This window comes from Sphaerodactylus townsendi, linkage group LG01, assembly GCF_021028975.2.
Source record: "Sphaerodactylus townsendi isolate TG3544 linkage group LG01, MPM_Stown_v2.3, whole genome shotgun sequence".
In the NCBI taxonomy this organism is placed as follows: domain Eukaryota; kingdom Metazoa; phylum Chordata; class Lepidosauria; order Squamata; family Sphaerodactylidae; genus Sphaerodactylus; species Sphaerodactylus townsendi.
In genome coordinates this window covers 24,677,450-24,696,220 of record NC_059425.1, presented here as the reverse complement: position 1 = coordinate 24,696,220, position 18,771 = coordinate 24,677,450, and the positions used below count along the sequence as shown (strand labels likewise).

Below are 18,771 nucleotides of genomic sequence, written 5' to 3'. Positions count from 1 at the left end.
AAGAGGAATTGGTTGCAGTTGCTTAATAAGGTAAAATAGACTCTGCACAAACTCAGAGGCACACTCCCCTTCTGTCAGGATGGGAGAGCTGAATCTTAGTACTGATTGCAGGACCTGGGTCTGATTCTCTGGCCAAAGCACTCCTTCTTTCCTCATGTAAGACCTTGCCTTCCTGATAGAAAATGCACTTGACTGCTCAGCCTCCTTGGCCCCTGCTGTGCACAAGTCCAAGCTCACACCGGGTTCATTTAGAGCTCCTCTGAAAGAGCAGGGCTGGCTGGGAGGGCTGTGGCTCAGCAGTAGACTGTCCGCTTGGTATGCAGAAGGCCCCAGGTTCAATCCCCAGCATTGCCAGGTAGAAGGACCCAGCAGTAGGTGATGTGAAATACCCTTTCCTGAGATCCTGGAGACCGGCTGCTTTATTGAGAGTGGACAATACTAATAGACCAGGGGTCTGCAACCTGTGACTCTCCAGATGTTCATGAACTACAATTCCCATCAGCCCCTGCCCAATTGGCCATGCTGGCAGGGGCTAATGGGAATTGTAGTTATGAACATCTGGAGAGCCACAGGTTGCAGACCTCTGTAGTAGACCAAAGGGTCTCGTTCAGTTTGAGGCAGCTGTGTTGATGTGCTTGGATGGGAAAGCCGGCAGCACCTAAGGGGCAAACATTAAGAGAGAGATGCCCATCCCTCAAAAGCTTCATCTATGGGCAGGGCTGGCAGCCGACTATTCCCAAAGCCTCCCTCTCTGCTGCAGGGGCAGGGGCGGAGGAAGGCTGACAGCATTAAGCTTGTGGCACAAGCTTGGCAGACGAAGGCACGCAGGCACCTCTCCCTCACTCTTGCCAGCGAGAGGCCCATGGGGCGAGATCGGTAACACAACTTCCTCCTGGCATGGAGAACTCTCAGAACTGCTGAGCTCCGCTGTTTTGTTGTCGCTGTTGCTCCTGATGAGGAGAGAACCCCGGAGTCCTGGCTTCTCCCAGAATGCTTCAGCCATCGGCCCACACAGCAGGAGAAACCTAGGCTGCCTGCTGGCCTCCCGAAAAACCAGCCTAGGAGGACAGAGAGTTGGGAGGAGATGGGTTCCAAAAATCAGGAGGTGGCCGCTGGGATCTTTTGGCTGAGAAAAAAACGTCCCTTTCACAACCGCTGTGGCGTTCCTCTATTCCCAAAATATTTCCAGTCACAGCAACACAGTGGAAAACCAAGGTCTGGCCCAGACACGTCTGGGGGAACCAGCAGGGCTGCATTCTTCCCAAGGCAAGCAAGGTGGGGACAACCACCGGGTCTGAAGTTCCTGCCCCAAGACGACAAAGCGCCCCTTCCCATGGGCCATACCCTCGCCTGCCCCACAGCCTCCGACACCTCCTCATGCATAGGGCTTTTTTTTTGGGTGTTGGGAGAACATTCCCACAAGAAAGTGTTCCCAGACCAACCATGAGACAGGAACTGTACCTTACAAAAAGCAGAATCCACGTTGTCAGGGGTGTGATTGTAACTTGCAGGAGAACCCAGAGGCAGAACACATTGCAGCAGGGTTGGCTTGCAAGTATTTTGTCCTGGGTTCAGAACAGCCAACCACTGACGTGTGGGGTGGGTGGAATTATGGACTTCCAAGCAAATAGCTGGAGTTGGGACTTCCAGGCATCATACCTGGGAACAGAACAGGACTTTCTTTCAGAGACAGAATGGACCAGGTTGGGCTATTAGAATCTTAGCTTTTCTTCCAAACAAAAGTCTGCCAGGCAGGGAAAGCAAAGTCTTGCCAAAGAGGCCTCCGCTTCCCTCCCGTGAGCGGGACTGACAGAAATGGATCCACTTATGCAAAATCAACCCCATCTAGTTCTTCCTGTTGCAAAAATCAGCTTTTCTTGGCACGGGAGGCAGATTGTTTCAGGACAGCTTCTAAATAAAACCGTACACCGCAACCCACAGGGTCGATGATGCACAGCTTAGCCGACCCGAGCTTAGCCGACTCCTCCTGCAGGGGCTGCGTGAGGCGTGTTGTTTCTTTAGGGTTTTTCCTCTCACAGAAGAGCCCTCCAGAAATCAACAGACAGGTCGGAATCCAAAGCCTACCTGCCAGGTTTCCCCGTGCCTTGCCAAGTTACCTTGACGACAGGAACAACAAACACTTTTACCCATTCCTTTTCCCTCAATCATGAGCCAAGGTGGGCAGTGACTCCCCAGCGGCAAAGTTCAGCAGGAGAGCGGGGAAGCTTTGGTGGTATTTGCATCCTTGTAGGGAACATCTTGTGGGGGAAATAGGGGCTAGAATGGGGACAGAGACCAGAGGTGGCATTTTTGGCCTGGTGTTTCACAGACACCTGAGGCAACACAGTACTCAGGGTGGGCGGGGACATTACAACAGTCCAGGACCCAGCCGAGTTCAGCTGGTTAATCCAAGTTAAGCAGCTCAACAGGGGCCACTCAACTCAGACCTGGCCAGATGTATTGCCCACACGTCTCAGCTCATCCATCCCCTCTGGGGGCAGTGTGGGAAAAGGCAGCTGCTGAGTCAACACCAATCCTTGTTGGTATATTTTATTATTCATAATCCACCTTTCTCACCGACCCTCAGGGTGGACTACAAGCTCTAAAACAACAGGAACAGTGTAAGAATTTTTGCTGCCAAAGGGCCTCAGCCAAGTAATTTCTGAAGGGTTGCCAAGTCCCCCTGGCCGCTGGCAGAAGATGGGTGGGAGGTAGGGTTGCCAGATCTGAATTGTGAAAGTCCTGAAGATTTGGTGACGGAGTATGGAAGGACCTCAGCAGGGTACGATGCCATAGAGTCCACCCTCCCAAACCAGCCACTTGCCCAGGGAAATGGTCTTTGTAGTCTGGAGAGGAGCTGGGATTCCAGGGAATCCTCAGGTCCCACCTGGAGACTGGCATCATCTCTAGAGTCCAGCAGTGTGAGAGGTGTTCAGCTCTGCTTGTTTCTGGCCAACAGGGGCCTCATGGTTCAGGGACCTATCAGGAGCTTTTCCAGCAAGTTAAATGGCCAGTCCTCCCCTGATGACAGCCTCCATCTCCACAGCCCATGGAGGTGGTCAGATGGCCGACCTCGTCAGGTTGCCCAGCAGGAAACTCAGCCGGTCTCATGCAGATCTCATTCCATCCATGGGCTTGCAAGGAGTATCTCTGCACCACCAGCCACCCACCCAGGAACCAACAGTCACAAGGATCCCATTCAAGTGCAGATGGCTCTGGCCAAACACACTAGCATTTCAACGTCAAGGAAGTTGGACTTCTTCCATGCAACCCACTGGCAACTGTGGGAAGGCCTTTGGATCAGAGAGTATCTGCTTTTGTGCAATAAAGGTCTCAAGTTCGATCCTTGGCATCTCCAGTTGAAAGGCTCAGAAAGTAGATGATTTGAAAGGCCACGAGATCCTGGAGAGACACTACCTGACAGATAGGGCAATACTGACCTTGCTAGGTCAACAGTATGTAGACCAGCGGTTCTCAACCTGTGGGTCGCAACCCCTTTGGGGATCGAACGACCCTTTCACAGGGGTCGCCTAAGACTCTCTGCATCAGTGTTCTCCATCAGTAAAATGGATAAATGTTAGGGTTGGGGGTCACCACAACATGAGGAACTGTATTAAAGGGCATTAGGAAGGTTGAGAACCACTGATGTAGACCAACATTACAAGGCAGCTTCGTATGATACAGATCGGCCTTTGTTTGCAGCCATGTTCCAGTGTTGTGGAACTCAGACCAGCCTTTGTGATTTTCCAAAAACACAACCCCTACGATCTGCATTTCTGCATTTATTTTAAACCTCTTTGCTCATTCAGAAAAAAAAATAATTCTGCCAAGTTCCCACTCAGAGTACATCCCATCACCACCTCCTACAAGAAGTCCTCAGATGACCTCTGGGCTTTTTCCCTTCCACTGCCTCGTAAGAACCGAGGCACATCCATTGTCAATTTCCAGCCAGCCACCAACCGAGCAGAGTGCAGATCCCAGAGAAATATCTACACTGCGCGATCAAGGACACACCCATCCAGCACCCAGACCTGAAGAACAGGTCCTGTCTGGTTGGGGAGCGTAACTCACGTGGCAAGAAGGAGCCACAGGGGAAGGGGTTGGGTGGTAGGAGTTACATCATATTTTCCCCCAGAACTAAAGCTAAATTGTTTTGCTGCAACAGAAAGATTCAGAGAGGCAAGCTTGGGGGCCCCGGCATCCTGGGATGCAAGAGGCTGTCCCCCCCCTCACCCCCGGTGAAGGGCCACAGGAAGAAGCTCCCTCTGAGTAAGGTTCTGCAATAAGAAGCCACTCCTCGATTAAAGACCTGAGACAACCCTTTGTGTGCTTAGCTCCAACCTCTTCTCAACACATCTTTGGTCTCCCCGCCTCATAGTCCTTAAGCCACCAGAGCACAGCCTTACACAAATACATGAAGCTGCCTCACACAGAGTCTGACCATTTGTCTACGAAGGTTAGCATTACCTGCTCTGACTGGCAGTGACTGTCCAGGGTCTCCATGGGAAAATGATGACATCATCAGGGAAATGATGACATCACCATATCAGTTTACCTGCAGCTGCTAGGAATCGGACCTGGAACCTTCCCTACCTCCAAGTCATGGCCTCTCCTTTCCCAAGACCCTGTGTGAGCTTTCCCATTTGAGATTCAGGCCTTTCACTTCCTGCACAGCTCTCCGGCTGGTTAACGTTCTGTGACTGACAGTTTCCTTCTCAATTAGAACGTTTATGAATCTTGCATGAACAGGGCAGCAGTTCAGACAGTCTGGGAAAGAGAAGGATTGTATTTAGACAGTTATACCTTTGTTTTTCTCCAAAGTGGGGACCCAGAGGGGCTTATGACTTCATTCTCCTTGCCTTTGTTTTATCCTCTCAACAACAACTCTGTAAGATTGGGCTGGGTGGCTATAACTGACCCATAGTCTGACAGTACTCTTCTGTAGCAGAGAGGAGGAGGAGGAGAAGAAGAGGAAGAGGAGGAGTTGGATTTATATCCCCCCTTTTTCTCCTATAAGGAGACTCAAAGGGGCTTACAAACTCTTTTCCCTTCCCCCGTCACAAGAAACACCCTGTGAGGTAGGTGAGGTTGAGAGAGCTCAGAAGAACTGTGACAAGCCCTAAGTCACCCAGCTGGCTTGTGTGGGAGTGCACAGGCTAGATTCCCCAGTTAACCTCCACGGCTCAAGCAGCAGAGCGGGGAATCAAACCGGGTTTCTCCAGATTAGAGTACACCTGCTCTTAGCCACTACGCCACTGCTCCCAGATCGTACCCTCCCAGATTGTAGACTCACACTCAAACTGCTGTATAACACTGGCTGCAAAGCAGAAAGTGATAACTAGCTTTAAGATAATAAAGACACAAAAACATGTAGGGGTTACGATTTACTACAGAGGTTTTGTGGATTCCCTGTGCCACTTGGAACCAAAAGCTCTCAGACCAACCATAACTGAGCTGAAAGCAAGTCAGGGAGAAGGGGGAAACAGCTTGCTTTGGGAGGCCTCTACTCTGGTGGTTGTAGAATTCACCCCAATTTCAGGACATCAAAGATGAAGAGTTTGGATTTATAACCCCCACCCTTTTCTCTCCTGTAAGGAGTCTCACAGTGGCTTACAAACTCCTTCCCTTCCTCTCCCCACAGCAGACACCTTGTGAGGTAGATGGGGCTGAGAGAGTTCTGAGGAAACAGCAAGCTTCTTGTGGAGTGGGGAATTGAACCCAGTTCCCCCAATTAGAATCCACTGCTCTTAACCACTACACCACACTGGTGATGATGGCTAGAGAACAATCGGACTCTTATACTTGGTGGCCTAATCCGGGCACTCAGCTGTTGAGGTTACCTGGCTGTTAAGGTGCCCAACATAGAATGTTTATAGCTCAAAAGGTTGCCCTAAGCTGGATTGCCCAGGCTGGCCTGATCTTGAAAGGGTTAACCCTGGTTAGTACCCGGACAGAGACCTCCAAGGAAATCTTGCAGGAGCAAGCAATGGCAAACCACCTCTGTCTCTTGCCTTGAAAACTCTACTGGGTCACCATATGTTGGCTACAACTTATCAGCCATTCCCACTACAAACTATAAAGGCTGATTACAGAAGCAAACATCAGACTCCTGCCAGGCCTCCTACGGACACAGGCAGAGGCCACAAAGCTAAAGGAATCCCTCCCTTTTGGCCTTGGACTGTTTTGTAGAAAAAGCCCTGCTAGATAAGATCTGGTCCAGCATCTCACTAGCTGACCAGCTGATTCAGACCCAGACCCATTGATACTATTGTGGTGCATCCCAGTGGTCCATCTGGTCCAGCATCTCAGTAGCTGACCGGTTGCAGTAGCTGACCAGCTACTGACCAGTAGCTGACCAGCTGCTCTGGAGGGTTAGCAATCAGAGCATAGAGGCCAAGGGCTGGACCTAGGATTGACTGCCTCTGTACATGAAAGTTCTCTTCACCTCTCCTCCATGAATCTATCTAACCCCGTGGTGGGGAACCTTTGGCACTCCAGATGTTATGGACTACAATTCCCATCAGCCCCTGTCAGCATGGCCAATTGGCTGTGGCTGCTCCAGGCAAGAAGGGCAGCAATAGGCTCTACCTCGCTGCAAGAATGTTGCCGAGTTTAGACTGCCCTATGGAACTCCTTGCTACAACCAGATTTCATTATTGTTTTGAAAATCTGCATTTGAAGAGACCTGTGTAATCCAGATGTTCGCAAGCTGTGAGACAGATCCTATCTTACCACTCCATTGAGCAAAGTTTCTTTGTTTATTTATCAAAATATGTATACCGCATATCTCCTCTATTGGAGGAAGAACGACTTAGGTTGGCACAAAATCACTTAGAGAGAATGGTTGAATCCACTCACGCATTTTGTATTTGGTCAATCCAAATGAAAAGTCTCTAATATGCCTTGTGAGATTCCATGTAGGGTTTCAGACTGGGGCCCAGAGCAGCTGTTTGGGGTCATGGTTACAGACACCCTCAAACCTTTATACTCTTCTCCCACCTGTCTTTACGCCCTTCCTTGCCCACCTGTTTGCAAGTCTCCACTAACCATGTTACCACTGTCTGCCCACATCCCCCCAAAATCTACACCGGGCACTGTCTCAGACACTGAAGTTGGTTATCCTGTTTTAAGTCTAGGATTGTATTTTCTTAGCTCTGCGAACAGGTACACATATTCTGCATGGGATCTACAGGACAGGATCCTCGTAGTGGGACTTCAAGGATAGCTGGTCTGGTCCCGACAGCTTATCTGATGTTGCGCCATCAGATAAGCAGACTAGATCCAAATCAGAATTAATTGAGAATGGAGTGGCTGATGACCTCTTGCATTTCCCTGACAGGTCGATCTCTGCTGAGCACCTACCAATGTCCATGCACACAGATCCACTGATGCCAGCGTGGTACAGTCGTTAAAAGCAGGTGAACTCTAATCTGGAGCACCGGGTTTGATTCCCCGCTCTGCCACTTGACCTGTGGAGGCTTATCTGGTGAATTAGATTAGCTTGTGCACTCCAACACATGCCAGCTGGGTGGCCTTGGGCTAGTCACAGTTCTTCAGAGCGCTCTCAGCCCCACCCATCTCACAAGGTGTTTGTTGTGGGCGGGTTGAAGGGAAAGGAGATTGTAATCCCCTTTGAGTCTCCTTAACAGGAGAGAAAAGGGGGATATAAAGCCAAACTACTATGACTACTACTCTTTCTTTCTTTCTTTCTTTCTTTCTTTCTTTCTTTCTTTCTTTCTTTCTTTCTTTCTTTCTTTCTTTCTTTCTTTCTTCCTTCTTCTTCTTCTTCTTCTTCCTCCTCCTCCTCTCCTCCTCCTCCTCCTCCTCCTCCTCTTCTTCTTTTATTGTGATACACCCAAGGTAACATCACCTCACACCATCGTTCCATTACCTGCCCAGAGTGGCTCCCTCAAAACAAGTCCTTCAGCTCCCACACATGTGAAGTGCAAATCCACAGACATGTGGTATAGAAGGAAAGATGTGCATGTTATGGATGGATCATGGGAACAGGCACTGAGGGGATGGCCGTGTATCAATACAAATGCAGGGAAGCAAATACAGGGAACGGTTTCCAGCTATGTGCTGGGGTGGGGTTAATAGATATACCAGTAAAGCTGAGGTAAAAATATGTTCAGTCCATGGGCATCCATAATGCCTTCTTCAGTCACAATATGAGGAGGAGGAGGAGAGGAGGAGGAATTTGGATTTATAACCCCCTTTCTCTCCTGTAAGGAGACTCAAAGGGGCTAAGAGTGCCAGACTAGAATAGGGGAAAGACCTGGATTCAAATCTCTGCTCAGCCACAAACTTGCTAGGTGACATTTGGCCAGTTGTTCTCATCTCGGCCAAACAAATATTACAAATAAATGTTGTAATCCTTTAAGGGGCTACTGGACTTTTCCTTAATTTTCCTACAACAGTCTAGAACAGCTTCCCCCCTGTAATCAATCAAACCTGCCTCACAAGGTTGTTGTGACGACAAAACAAAAGAACGGGTGGGGTAAATTGGAGACCAATCTTTATGACTTCCTTGATGCACAGTGTGCATGAGGTTTGTTCAGGCCGGGTGAGCTATTGCCACATTGCAAAATACATGCGTCCTTTTCAGTGAATGCGAAGCGCTGGGGCCTACCACCCAATCAGTAGAGCAAACAGCTCCAGGAAAAAATGACCCAGGAAGTCGTTTCCCCCCTCAAAAGGTCACTCGCACTTCCCCGAATCATTGTCTCCTTAAAACATCAGGGTATATTTGCTCCCATGAACAAATACGAAGGACTCCAGGTATTCTTGAAGAATTTATTTGGGAGGGCGTGCCTGTTTTCTGTGCCATCCACACAAAGCTCTTTAGGTACAAGAGTGCATTCCACAGCAAAGAGAGCCATGCTTGAGCTCTTGGGAGATTGTCCCAGAATTCTCCTGGCTCTGCCTTCCAGAATGGGAGCAGATCAGCAGGCGTGCAGAAGATCAAGGAAGGGATATACTGTCCCCGTCCTCCCCACTCAGGTAAATTTCACCTGAATGAACTTTGAAAAAGACACAGGCCTCTCCTCATTTAACCTCGAGGCTTGACAAGGATTGTCTCGCAGGAGAAACAGCCCCCTTAGATGAGCCGGGATGGTTTTTGTCCTATGGCTTTCCAAACTAAGAAGTAATAGCAGTGCCCGATTCAACTGCCCAATCAAGCGTCATCCGAAAGGCACTGAAGCTCCAGAAGAGCTGCCATTTTCCTAGCGCCACATATCCAGGTCTTGGCAAATGTAGGCTGGGAAAAATGGCATCATGAATGACCAGAACTGGTGGAAAGCAGGACATATGGCCCAGAAGATAGAAATCAGTCTGATCTGGAGCTCCATTTTTGCGGCGGATGAAGGTTTGACTCCCAGAATATCCAGGCAACACAAGCCCTACTCAGGAAAATCTCACAGGAAAATAAGGAAGAGTCCTGTGGCACCTTAAAGATGGACACAGTTTTATTCCAGCATAAACTTTTGTGAAGCGCAGCTCGCTTCATCAGACGCTGAGAAAGTGACAGCGCTCAATTACTTCCTTATCACCTTATGCTGAAATCAAAGGAGTCGTTAGCATCAGAATGAAGTTGACAGAGGATCGGCAACAGCCAGGCCTCTCGTAAACTGGGATATTAGGATAGAAGCCAGCCAGGTAAAGAGGTGGCTGTCCCCTAGTCAACATCTCTGCTGCCTGTATCAACAAAGCTTAAGAGAAACGGGACATCCTGCACCTAGAAAGCCAGGCTAAACCATCCCAAAACAAGCGGCCCATCGTCCCAGCCTGGCAGTTTCTGTTACCTCCCCCTGCAGAGAGTAGCTTGGCTCGCTTTTCCGAGAAGCCGTTCACTCTACAGATACCTTGTTTTGCAAGGTGCCTGCTTTTGGACTGGATCATACAGGAAGGCGGGGGAGTCTGGTGATTACATTTAAATGTATTTATACTCTGCTTTTCTCCCCAAGGCCCCACAGCAGTTTGCAACATCATTCTCCCCTCTTCTATTTTATCCTCATAACAACAACCCAGTGAGGTAGGTTAAGCTGGGAGACCGACTGGCTTAAGGTCACGCAGCCAGTTTTCATGGCAGGGTGGGGGAGCCGAACCCAAGTCTCCAATGTCCTGCTGCGAACTCTAACCACTATGCCACACAGACCAGGGGTCTTACACTAGATAGCTTCCAAATCTCAAGTTCCAGCTATATAGCTCAGTAATCTTTGCCTCCAAAATCCACACCAGATGGATTTACCTTTACCCCTCTGATGTGTTCATTGTTTATTTTATTTATTTGGCTTATATGCCACTCACCCCGCAAAAGGGCTCACAGCAGCATCTAGCTGTACCCACTGGAGGAGCAAAACGCCAGGCACTTCCCCCCCACAGACACAGCTGAAAAGTAATAATTTTTGTGGAGTCTTGTGGGTTTTCCAGGTTGTATGGCCATGTTCCAATAGCATTCTCTCCTGAAGTTTCGCCTGCATCTGTGGCTGGCATCTTCAGAGGAACTACAGATGCAGGCGAAACAGGAGAAAATGCTACTGGAACACGACCATACAACCCAGAAAACCCACAACACCTTAGCGATTCCAGCCATGGAAGTCTTTGACAATACAACAATGTTCTGATTTGTACAATTCCTTTGTGTTTCTACAGGGCGGGGGGAGATTCCCAGAGTTCTCCTGTGCATCACTTCGGGGTTACAAAGCATCATGTTCTGCATCTGTGACCAAAGTCTCTTTTACTAGTCACATTCACTCAGTGGCTCAGGAGTCACATGTGGCTCTTTGAACCACTACTTCTGGATCTGCTGAGGACCATTCCCTAGTGTGACCCCCGTTCCATATTTCAAGAAAGTGGATGAGTCCCTTGGCTGCATTTGGCAGATGATCATTACTTTAAAACAACAGGTAAACTTCTGCCTGAGGTACAGGCCACAAGATAGGGATGGAATCAAATGTGGCTCTTTTGGTCAGTGGTGACTTCAAATGTGGTTCTCCGTGAGCCACAGAGTTAAGAGGCTGGGTGCAAAACTCACATGCCAATTGCTGCAGTAGCTTCCCCCTTTCACCAGCGGCTTCTTTGACAGGCAGTGAAAATGCAACAGGAAAACCACACCAGACCAGCCGATCAAGAAATGGGAAGGTCCTCTCCTGGCTCTCCCACATTCTCCTCGCATCTGACATCAACCCTGTTCCATGACTCAGTTCCCTCCCTCTCTGTGTTGCAAAGGGGCACAATGAGGCAGATTATTTTGTTTTCTACCACGAAGAGAACCCCAACACTTCAGTGTGGAGGAGCAGCAAAGATCCCAAATATTGAGGGTGGAGTTTACGATCGAGGTGGGGACACAAGGAAACGCCTGAAGGATCTCTGCAAAGCAACCTGGCTGACACTCGCTCTGCAGATACACACACACAAATACAATGGAAGTGCCCACTGAAGAGTTCTGTCTAACTCAGAAAGTGTACACATTCTCGAAATAGAAGTCAGTTCAACCAATGGGCCAGAACAATGAATACAGCACCTAGGTCACTGTTTTGAGAGCCCATTTTTGTAGCACTGGTCCTTGGGAGAAAGGATTTTACAGCAGCCCTGGTCTATTGCCTGCCAAAGATAATGCCTTTGTCAGGCATTTAGAAGTTGCAATTTCAACACTAGTCACAGCCACTGTGAAAGTGAGTACCCCAATCCCATTGAAGGGGAAAGACGGCACTCCTGCATGTGAGCTCCCAAAGGCACCTGGTGGGCCACTGCGAGTAGCAGAATGCTGGACTAGATGGACTCTGGTCTGATCCAGCTGGCTTGTTCTTATGTTCTTATGTACTCTGCATAAGCTCAGGGAAGGATTCAATAGTTCATTTGGTGTTGCCAGTCTCCAAATTGGGCCTGGAGAGTCCCTGGAATTACAAATGATCTCCAGACCACAGAGATCAGCTCCCCCAGGAAAAAAATGGCTGCTTTGGAGGGCGGACTCTATGGCATTATACCCCACTTAGGTTCCTCCCCCATCCGGAAATCTCCAGGAACTTCCCAAAGCACAGTTGGCAACCCTAACTAAGTTCTAGAATGCAACGCGGCTTAACTTCTGGATCAGCTCTAAAAACGTCACGCACGCGCACCGCACTCTCCCCAGCCTCGCCCGTCGTCCTCAGCGCGTCAGAGAGAACGGAAGGCGAAGCACTCTGCATATGTTCAGAAGCCCTCTCGTTCGCCCGCTCCACTCACCCCAGGCCAGGAACTGCTGCACGTTCCGCTCCCGCCGCAGGGGGGCGCCGCTGCACTCCTGGTGGACGCAGAGCAGCAAGTCGAGCAGCGCCTCCAGCCCCGGGTCGCCCGCGGTCCCCTCGCCCGGCCGCGCCCCCAGCACCTCCCGCAGCCCGGCCAGGCGCCGCTCCACGGGGCTGCCCATGACGACCCTCCTCTGCCGGCCGGAGCAGCAGCAGCAGCCCTTGCGAGGGGAAGCGAGGCTGCCGTCGAGGCAGGAAAAGGAGCAGCAGACGACGACGACGGAGCGCTGCGCCCTGCCAGCCCCAGCCAGATCTGCCGCCTCCAACGCCGCAGCCGCGCAGCTTGGCCGGGCCCCGCCTCGCCGCTTGTGGGATGGGCGCAACCCGACACCTGGCCCAGGTGGGCGGACGCTCCGGGCCTGTCTGGCACCCGGAGACCGACCGCGGCGGCCAGCGACGGAGCCACCCTCGGCCTTGCGACGGCACGGGGTCCGCTCTCTCCGCAGGCTCTGCCACCGACGCGCCGCAGGGCCTTGCGCACCCCCCCCCCCCCCCCCGTCCGGTGCTCTGCCAAACGGGTCCCGACTTGTACAGACACGACTGGGAACGCCTGTTAAACCGGGAGCCTCCTTTCCCAGTGCAAGATGCCCGTCGGTCTCAGCCTCGGTCGGCAGTTTAGGGCCCGTCGGGACAGGGGATCCGGGCACCGTCCCGTGGAGCGAGGGGCGTTGGGCTCCCCTCTTCCCTTGGCGCACCATAAAAACTGCAAGATGCCGAGGCCGGGCGTCCCTTCTTCTCCCCAAGCGGGCCGACCCAACCCCTCCCTTCTCTCCTTGTCCCTCGGAGAAGGGAGTTCCGCAGCTCCCCGCTTAAGGAACTCCCCTGCCCAACTGGTGGCTGGTCCCAGCTGCAGGTAGCGACGGCGTGGGAGCGATCCCCTGCCCCTTCCGCACATGCAGAATAATGCACTTTCGATCCACTCTCACAATGGTTTGCAAGTGGATTTTGCTGTTCCACACCGTAAAATCCAGCTGCAAAGTGCATTGCAAGTGGATTGAAACTTGAAAGTGCATTATTCTGCATGTGCGGAAGGGGCCCAAGAGGCAGCTACAACTCTTGTGGGAAGGGGAAAGTGCAGGCCGTTGGCCCAAAGTTGAAACATGGGGGGAGGAGAGGGGTGCACTTCCACAGGGCCTGGGTGGTCTGGGGAGGACCTGGCTGGGTGACGACCCTGATAGTTTATTATAGTTTATTACAGAAATAACTCTGATTTTCTTTCTGGCTTGACTTGTGTTTCGTACCTTGTGTTTGGATTCAGAATCAACCACTTCCCCCCACAGGTGCCTTTTCCGTTTTGGGAAAAGGTGCTTTGTGGAATGAGAAGCCCACGGAGGTCATCAGGAAGGCTCCCAGTTTCCTGGCGTCCTGCAAAGTTTGCTAAATTGGAATTATTCAAGAGGACTTTTCTACGTTTAGAACGGTACAAAATGGTTCACAAAGTTACTTGGGCAAATTGTTAAGGACTGTGGTCTGTTCTACTCTAGTTTGCTAAATAGTTTGCTAAATAAATAGTAGAGAGCTGCTTGTTGTGGGCTTTCCGGGCTGCGTGGCCGTGATCTGGTAGATCTTGTTCCTAAAATGTCGCCTGCATCTGTTGCTGGCATCTTCAGAGGTGTATCACAGAGAGAAGTATGCTACACACTGGGTCCAGGAACAACTGTGTTAGGAACAAGACCTACCAGACCACGGCCACAAAGCCTGGAAAGCCCACAACAACCAGTTGAGTCTGGCCATGAAAGAAAGCCTTCAACAATACGTCAAATAGTAGATAATTTGCTAGGTAAAATTGGATCTTACTGCGTAATTTTGCATCGTTTTGCTGCAATTCTGCTGGTTCTACAATCCTAATTTCATTGATGATTGAATGTCCCGTTTAGTTGATTGTACTCACTCACTCTGTGTAATTGTCTTGAGTCCCAGTGAGAAAAGCGGACTACAAATAACATAACTAAATAAATGATAAGTTTGTAAGGGACCCAGTTAAATGATGCTTAGGTCTTCTGCTTGCCCAAATGTTCTCCAAAGACATGGGGACGGCATCTCTGAGGATGCTGTGATGCTACTGTTTTGATTATTTTCTGCAATCACTCACAAGCAGAATTGAGACTGGGCTTCCACTTAGCCTTTAATACCCTTATATCTAATAGTTCTGGGTGGTCCCCCCACCCCAACACACCATGGGTCAAAAAATCTGCAGAGTGGAACCAACCAAAGTTAGGATTGTTTTGCAGACCGGGCAGGGGAACACTTCCCCCCGCTCCTTTGCAAAAAAAATATCTATTTTTAAGGAAGGGTTTTAAAAGCCTTCAAATTATGACCATCGGGTAATATAAAAAGGACCCCAAATTCAGGAGACATTTGGGCTGTTTCCCTTGCAGTAGCTACTAGGAGGAGAAGGGAGAGGAAAAGCCACAGGGCCTGGGGGGTGGTTTTGAAGCCAATGGAAGGGTAGTGGGGAAACAGCAGCTGGCACTAGGACAGAAAGAAGGGAAAACTGATCAGGCAACAGAGTTTGGAGAAAGCAGGAACTGCCAAGTAGTTGAACATAGAGGCAAGCATTGGTGGGGGTCGGGAACAGGAGCCACAACTGGCAACAGTCATTCCAATAGGCGCCTGTGTTTGTTTGGAAGTGTGTCTGCCAAAAGTCACTCTCTCCAGATAAGGTTTTGCTTTGGGCACTCCAAACCACATGTAGGACCTCTTTGCATGCCAAGCAAATGCTTTACTGCTGAATTTGTGCATGGATCTAAAGTACCGTCAAGTTGCAGGGTTTTCAAGAAGAGCAACACTCGGAGGTGGTTTTCCATTGGCTGCCCCTGCGTAGCAAGCCTGGTTCCTTTATGTTTCCCCGTCCAAGTACTAACATGGGCAGCCTGTTCCTATCTGGTGAGATCAGGCCAAGCCTGGGCCATGTAGGCCAGGGCACTGATTAATTTACCTGATCTAAATTACTTCCTGTTCTCTTGTCTGACCAGCCATGTCATTCATGAACTAATTTTTAATAATCCATTCTTGGTAAGTATGGATGGTGTTGCTTTTCAGTCTATAGAAGAAGAAGAAGAAGAAGAAGAAGAAGAAGAAGAAGAAGAAGAAGAAGAAGAAGAAGAAGAAGAAGAAGAAGAAGAAGAAGAAGAAGAAGAAGAAGAAGAAGAAGAAGAAGAAGAAGAAGAAGAAGAAGAAGAGGAAGAGGAAGAGGAAGAGGAAGAGGAAGAGGAAGAGGATGAAGAAGCGGAATTATTATTATTACTATTATTGTTGTTGTTGTTGTTGTTGTTGTTGTTGTTGTTGTTATTATTATTATTATTATTATTATTATTATTATTATTATTATTATTATTATTATTATTATTATTATTATTATTATTATTATTATTATTATTATTATTATTATTATTATTATTATTTAGATTTATACTTTGTCCTTTCTCTCCTGCAAGGAGTCGCAAGGCAGTTTATAAACACCTCCCTTCCTCTGCCCACAATAAACACTTGTGGTAGGTGAGGCTGAGAGAGTTCTTATGAACTGACTAGCCCAAGGTCCCTGTGTAGGAGCAGGGAAACCAGTCCAGTTCATCAGATAAGAGTCCACCACTGGGTGACTTTGGACTAGTCACAGTTCTTCGGAACTCTCTCAGACTCACCACAAGGTGTCTGTTGTGGGGAGAGGAAGGGAAAGGAGCTTGTAAGCCACCTTAAGTTACAGGAGAGAAAGGTGCGATATAAATCCAAACTCCTCTTCCTCCTCCTTCTAATGGGGAGAAGTGAGGAATCAAACCTGCTTCTCCAGATTAGAGTCAACCTGTTCTTAAACACTGCAACACACTGGATCTCTAGGTAAAAATGCTTTTAAAAATTTTTTTTATTGTATCATTTGAATTTTACATTTTATATAAGTATCCTTCATCATACATTTTCAAACAATACATTTTCCCCCTTTTTCCCTCCCCCCGTTACATCTTCTTCATAATTTTATCACATAAACAGCAGTAAGTTCATTCTCTGTAGCCTCTTCTCCCATATTTCTTCATTAACTCCAGCTTCTTTCATCCAGTCCACGTATATTATCCATTCTGTTTATCTTGCCACAATTTATTTTTTGTTATTATATTGAAAATATCTAGTGTCGCTTGTTTCCAGGTATATTCCAACCATTTCTGAATTGTCCATTTTTTTCTTTTCTTTCCAGCCTAAAGCTATTGTTGCATGGGCTGCTTTAATCATTATTTTATATGTATAACTATATTTTTATCCACCCTTCTATCCTCCATTACACCCATGAACATTAAATCATTATTTAAAACAATATCAATCTTCACCAATTTCTCAATATATAACAATACAATTGCCCAAATTTTTTTCATCTAGGTAAAAATGCTGCTCATTACAAAAAAAGTAATTTCATAACATTATAGAACTAAAAAAATTGCTTTGCTACAGATACGATGGACAGTTTAAAGGATCAATAGCCATGATATAATACAACACTGACTATCCACGTTAGAGCTTCAGCTACATCTTACATTTTTAAAAACCTCCACAAATCAGATTTGAAAGAAGACAAGAAAAGGACATGGGAAGCACTAGAATGCAGGAAGTTGGTGACAACATTATCTGAACTCTCCAGTAAAAATGAATCAATTAGAGATAGCAATTATAGACTAACCCTGGAACCAACCAGGTACCCTATCCTAGTTCCGTGAAGCTATGTTGCCCTCTGCTGGAAACAAAAACTCCAGTTCTGTGAACAAAATCAATTATTTCCCTTGGAGAACCACCAAAGCCTGAGTCTGTGCATGTTGCCAAGGCATAAAGAAGGGAATGACTTTGCACTACTGGCAAAAGAACGCAACGTGAGTTTTAATTTTGCTCCTGAGCAAGGAATCAAGTCACAGAAACGGGGCCATGTACGTGGTTAACAAAAACCTGGGCTGCTGTGGATGTATAAATGCTAAACCTAACACATACCTTCTTGCAGAACTTAGTTGGAGTTGTGCCATCTCCTGCATGTTTAATTGAATGCAAAACCCACAAACCGAATATTCAAAACATCAGTCTTGCTCTGTTTGTAAACCACGCATTAGTATCCTGCCTTTCCTCAAAGGGGTTCTCCCTTCTCTTTTCAGTCTTGCAACAACCTTGTGAGGTAGGTTAGAAGGGTGTTAATATGGGTGGCCCAAGGTCACTCAGAGGATTTAATGCACACGTGTCAAACTCACGGCCCTCCAGATGTTATGGATTACAGTTCCCATCATCCCCTGCCAGCATCATGCTGGCAGGGGATGATAGGAGCTGTAGTCCATAACATCTGGCGGGCCACAAGTTTGACACCTGTGATTTAGTGCCTGGAGGGGGGCTTACACTGAGACATCTCTAGGGCCAGATTCCACTTCGCATTGTTACCATATTGTGACTAATGTTGTCTGCTCTGTGTGTGTGTTAAGTATAGTCTAGTCACTTCCCAATCAGAACAATCCTATGAATCCAAGTCCTCCCCAACATCCTGTTGTTAACAGCCTATTGCTCAGGTCTTGCAAACTGAGGGCCGTGGCTTCCCTTAGAGTGTCAATCCATCTCATGTTTGGTCTTCCTCTTTTTCTGCTGCCTTTGACTTTTCATGGCATTATTGTCTTTTCCAGTTATTGTTTTTTAGGGGCAGAGCGAGGGGGAACTGTGCCTGGGGCATACGTGCGCCCTGCGCTCCCGCCACGCCCCCAGGGGCACGTGCCTAGTGCATCACGCTCCCTGTCCCCTTGGCGCTACGCCACTGCTGTTTAGATTTCTGACATCTTAGTCCCAGGATGCAGCATGATTTAGTGGTTAAGAGTATCATACTAGTATCCGGGAGGCCTCGGTCTGAATCTGCACTTGTGCAGTGGAAGCTTGCTGGGTGATCCTGGGCCAGTCACACACTCTCAGCCCTGACCCTAGCTAGTATTTGGATGGGAGACTTTCAAGGACTACTAGGGTCACAACATGGAAGCAGGCCACCTCCAAAAATCTCTTGCCTTGAAAACTGAATGGGGTCTCCATAAATCAGCTGTGATTTGATGGCAAAAAAAAATTCCTAATCCTCTAACTATTAATGTCTTATACTAATGATTGCACACACTTACACTGTGTGATTGATCTTGAGTCTCCGTGAGAAAGGTGGACAAAAAATAATAAACTGTAACACCACACTAGTAAAAGATTTGATTAATTTGTTTTAAACAAGTTGGACTTGTCGCAATGGATAACCCTGTGCCACTTTACAACGTAATATTCTCCACCATTCTCTTGTTTGACTGGCTGTTCATAATGATATATGGATACAGAAATTCCATAAGCTTGCCATGCAAAACAGCTGCAGAATAAGAAACTTGGGGCAGCTGCTGCTGTCTTAGATCTCTACCAAATTACACACCCTGAGTCTCCATACTCTGCCTTGCATACATGAGAGGCCAGTCCCAAATCTGTTTGTGCAGTAACTGTTCCAAAGCAT

At 48.3% G+C, this 18,771-nt stretch overlaps 1 protein-coding gene across 2 annotated transcripts in view; it reads right to left on the bottom strand.

Annotated features, from left to right (window-relative positions):
- Window positions 1-12,537, bottom strand: part of CDC42BPG (CDC42 binding protein kinase gamma) — a 67,071-nt gene extending 54,534 nt beyond the window's left edge. For both annotated transcript variants that reach the window (XM_048514299.1, XM_048514308.1), the window contains exon 1: window positions 12,229-12,537. In XM_048514299.1, coding sequence (XP_048370256.1) covers window positions 12,229-12,412 — 184 coding nt within the window. In that variant the 5' untranslated portion in view covers window positions 12,413-12,537. The remainder of the gene's footprint in view (window positions 1-12,228) is intronic.
- Window positions 12,538-18,771: the final 6,234 nt, after the last annotated feature.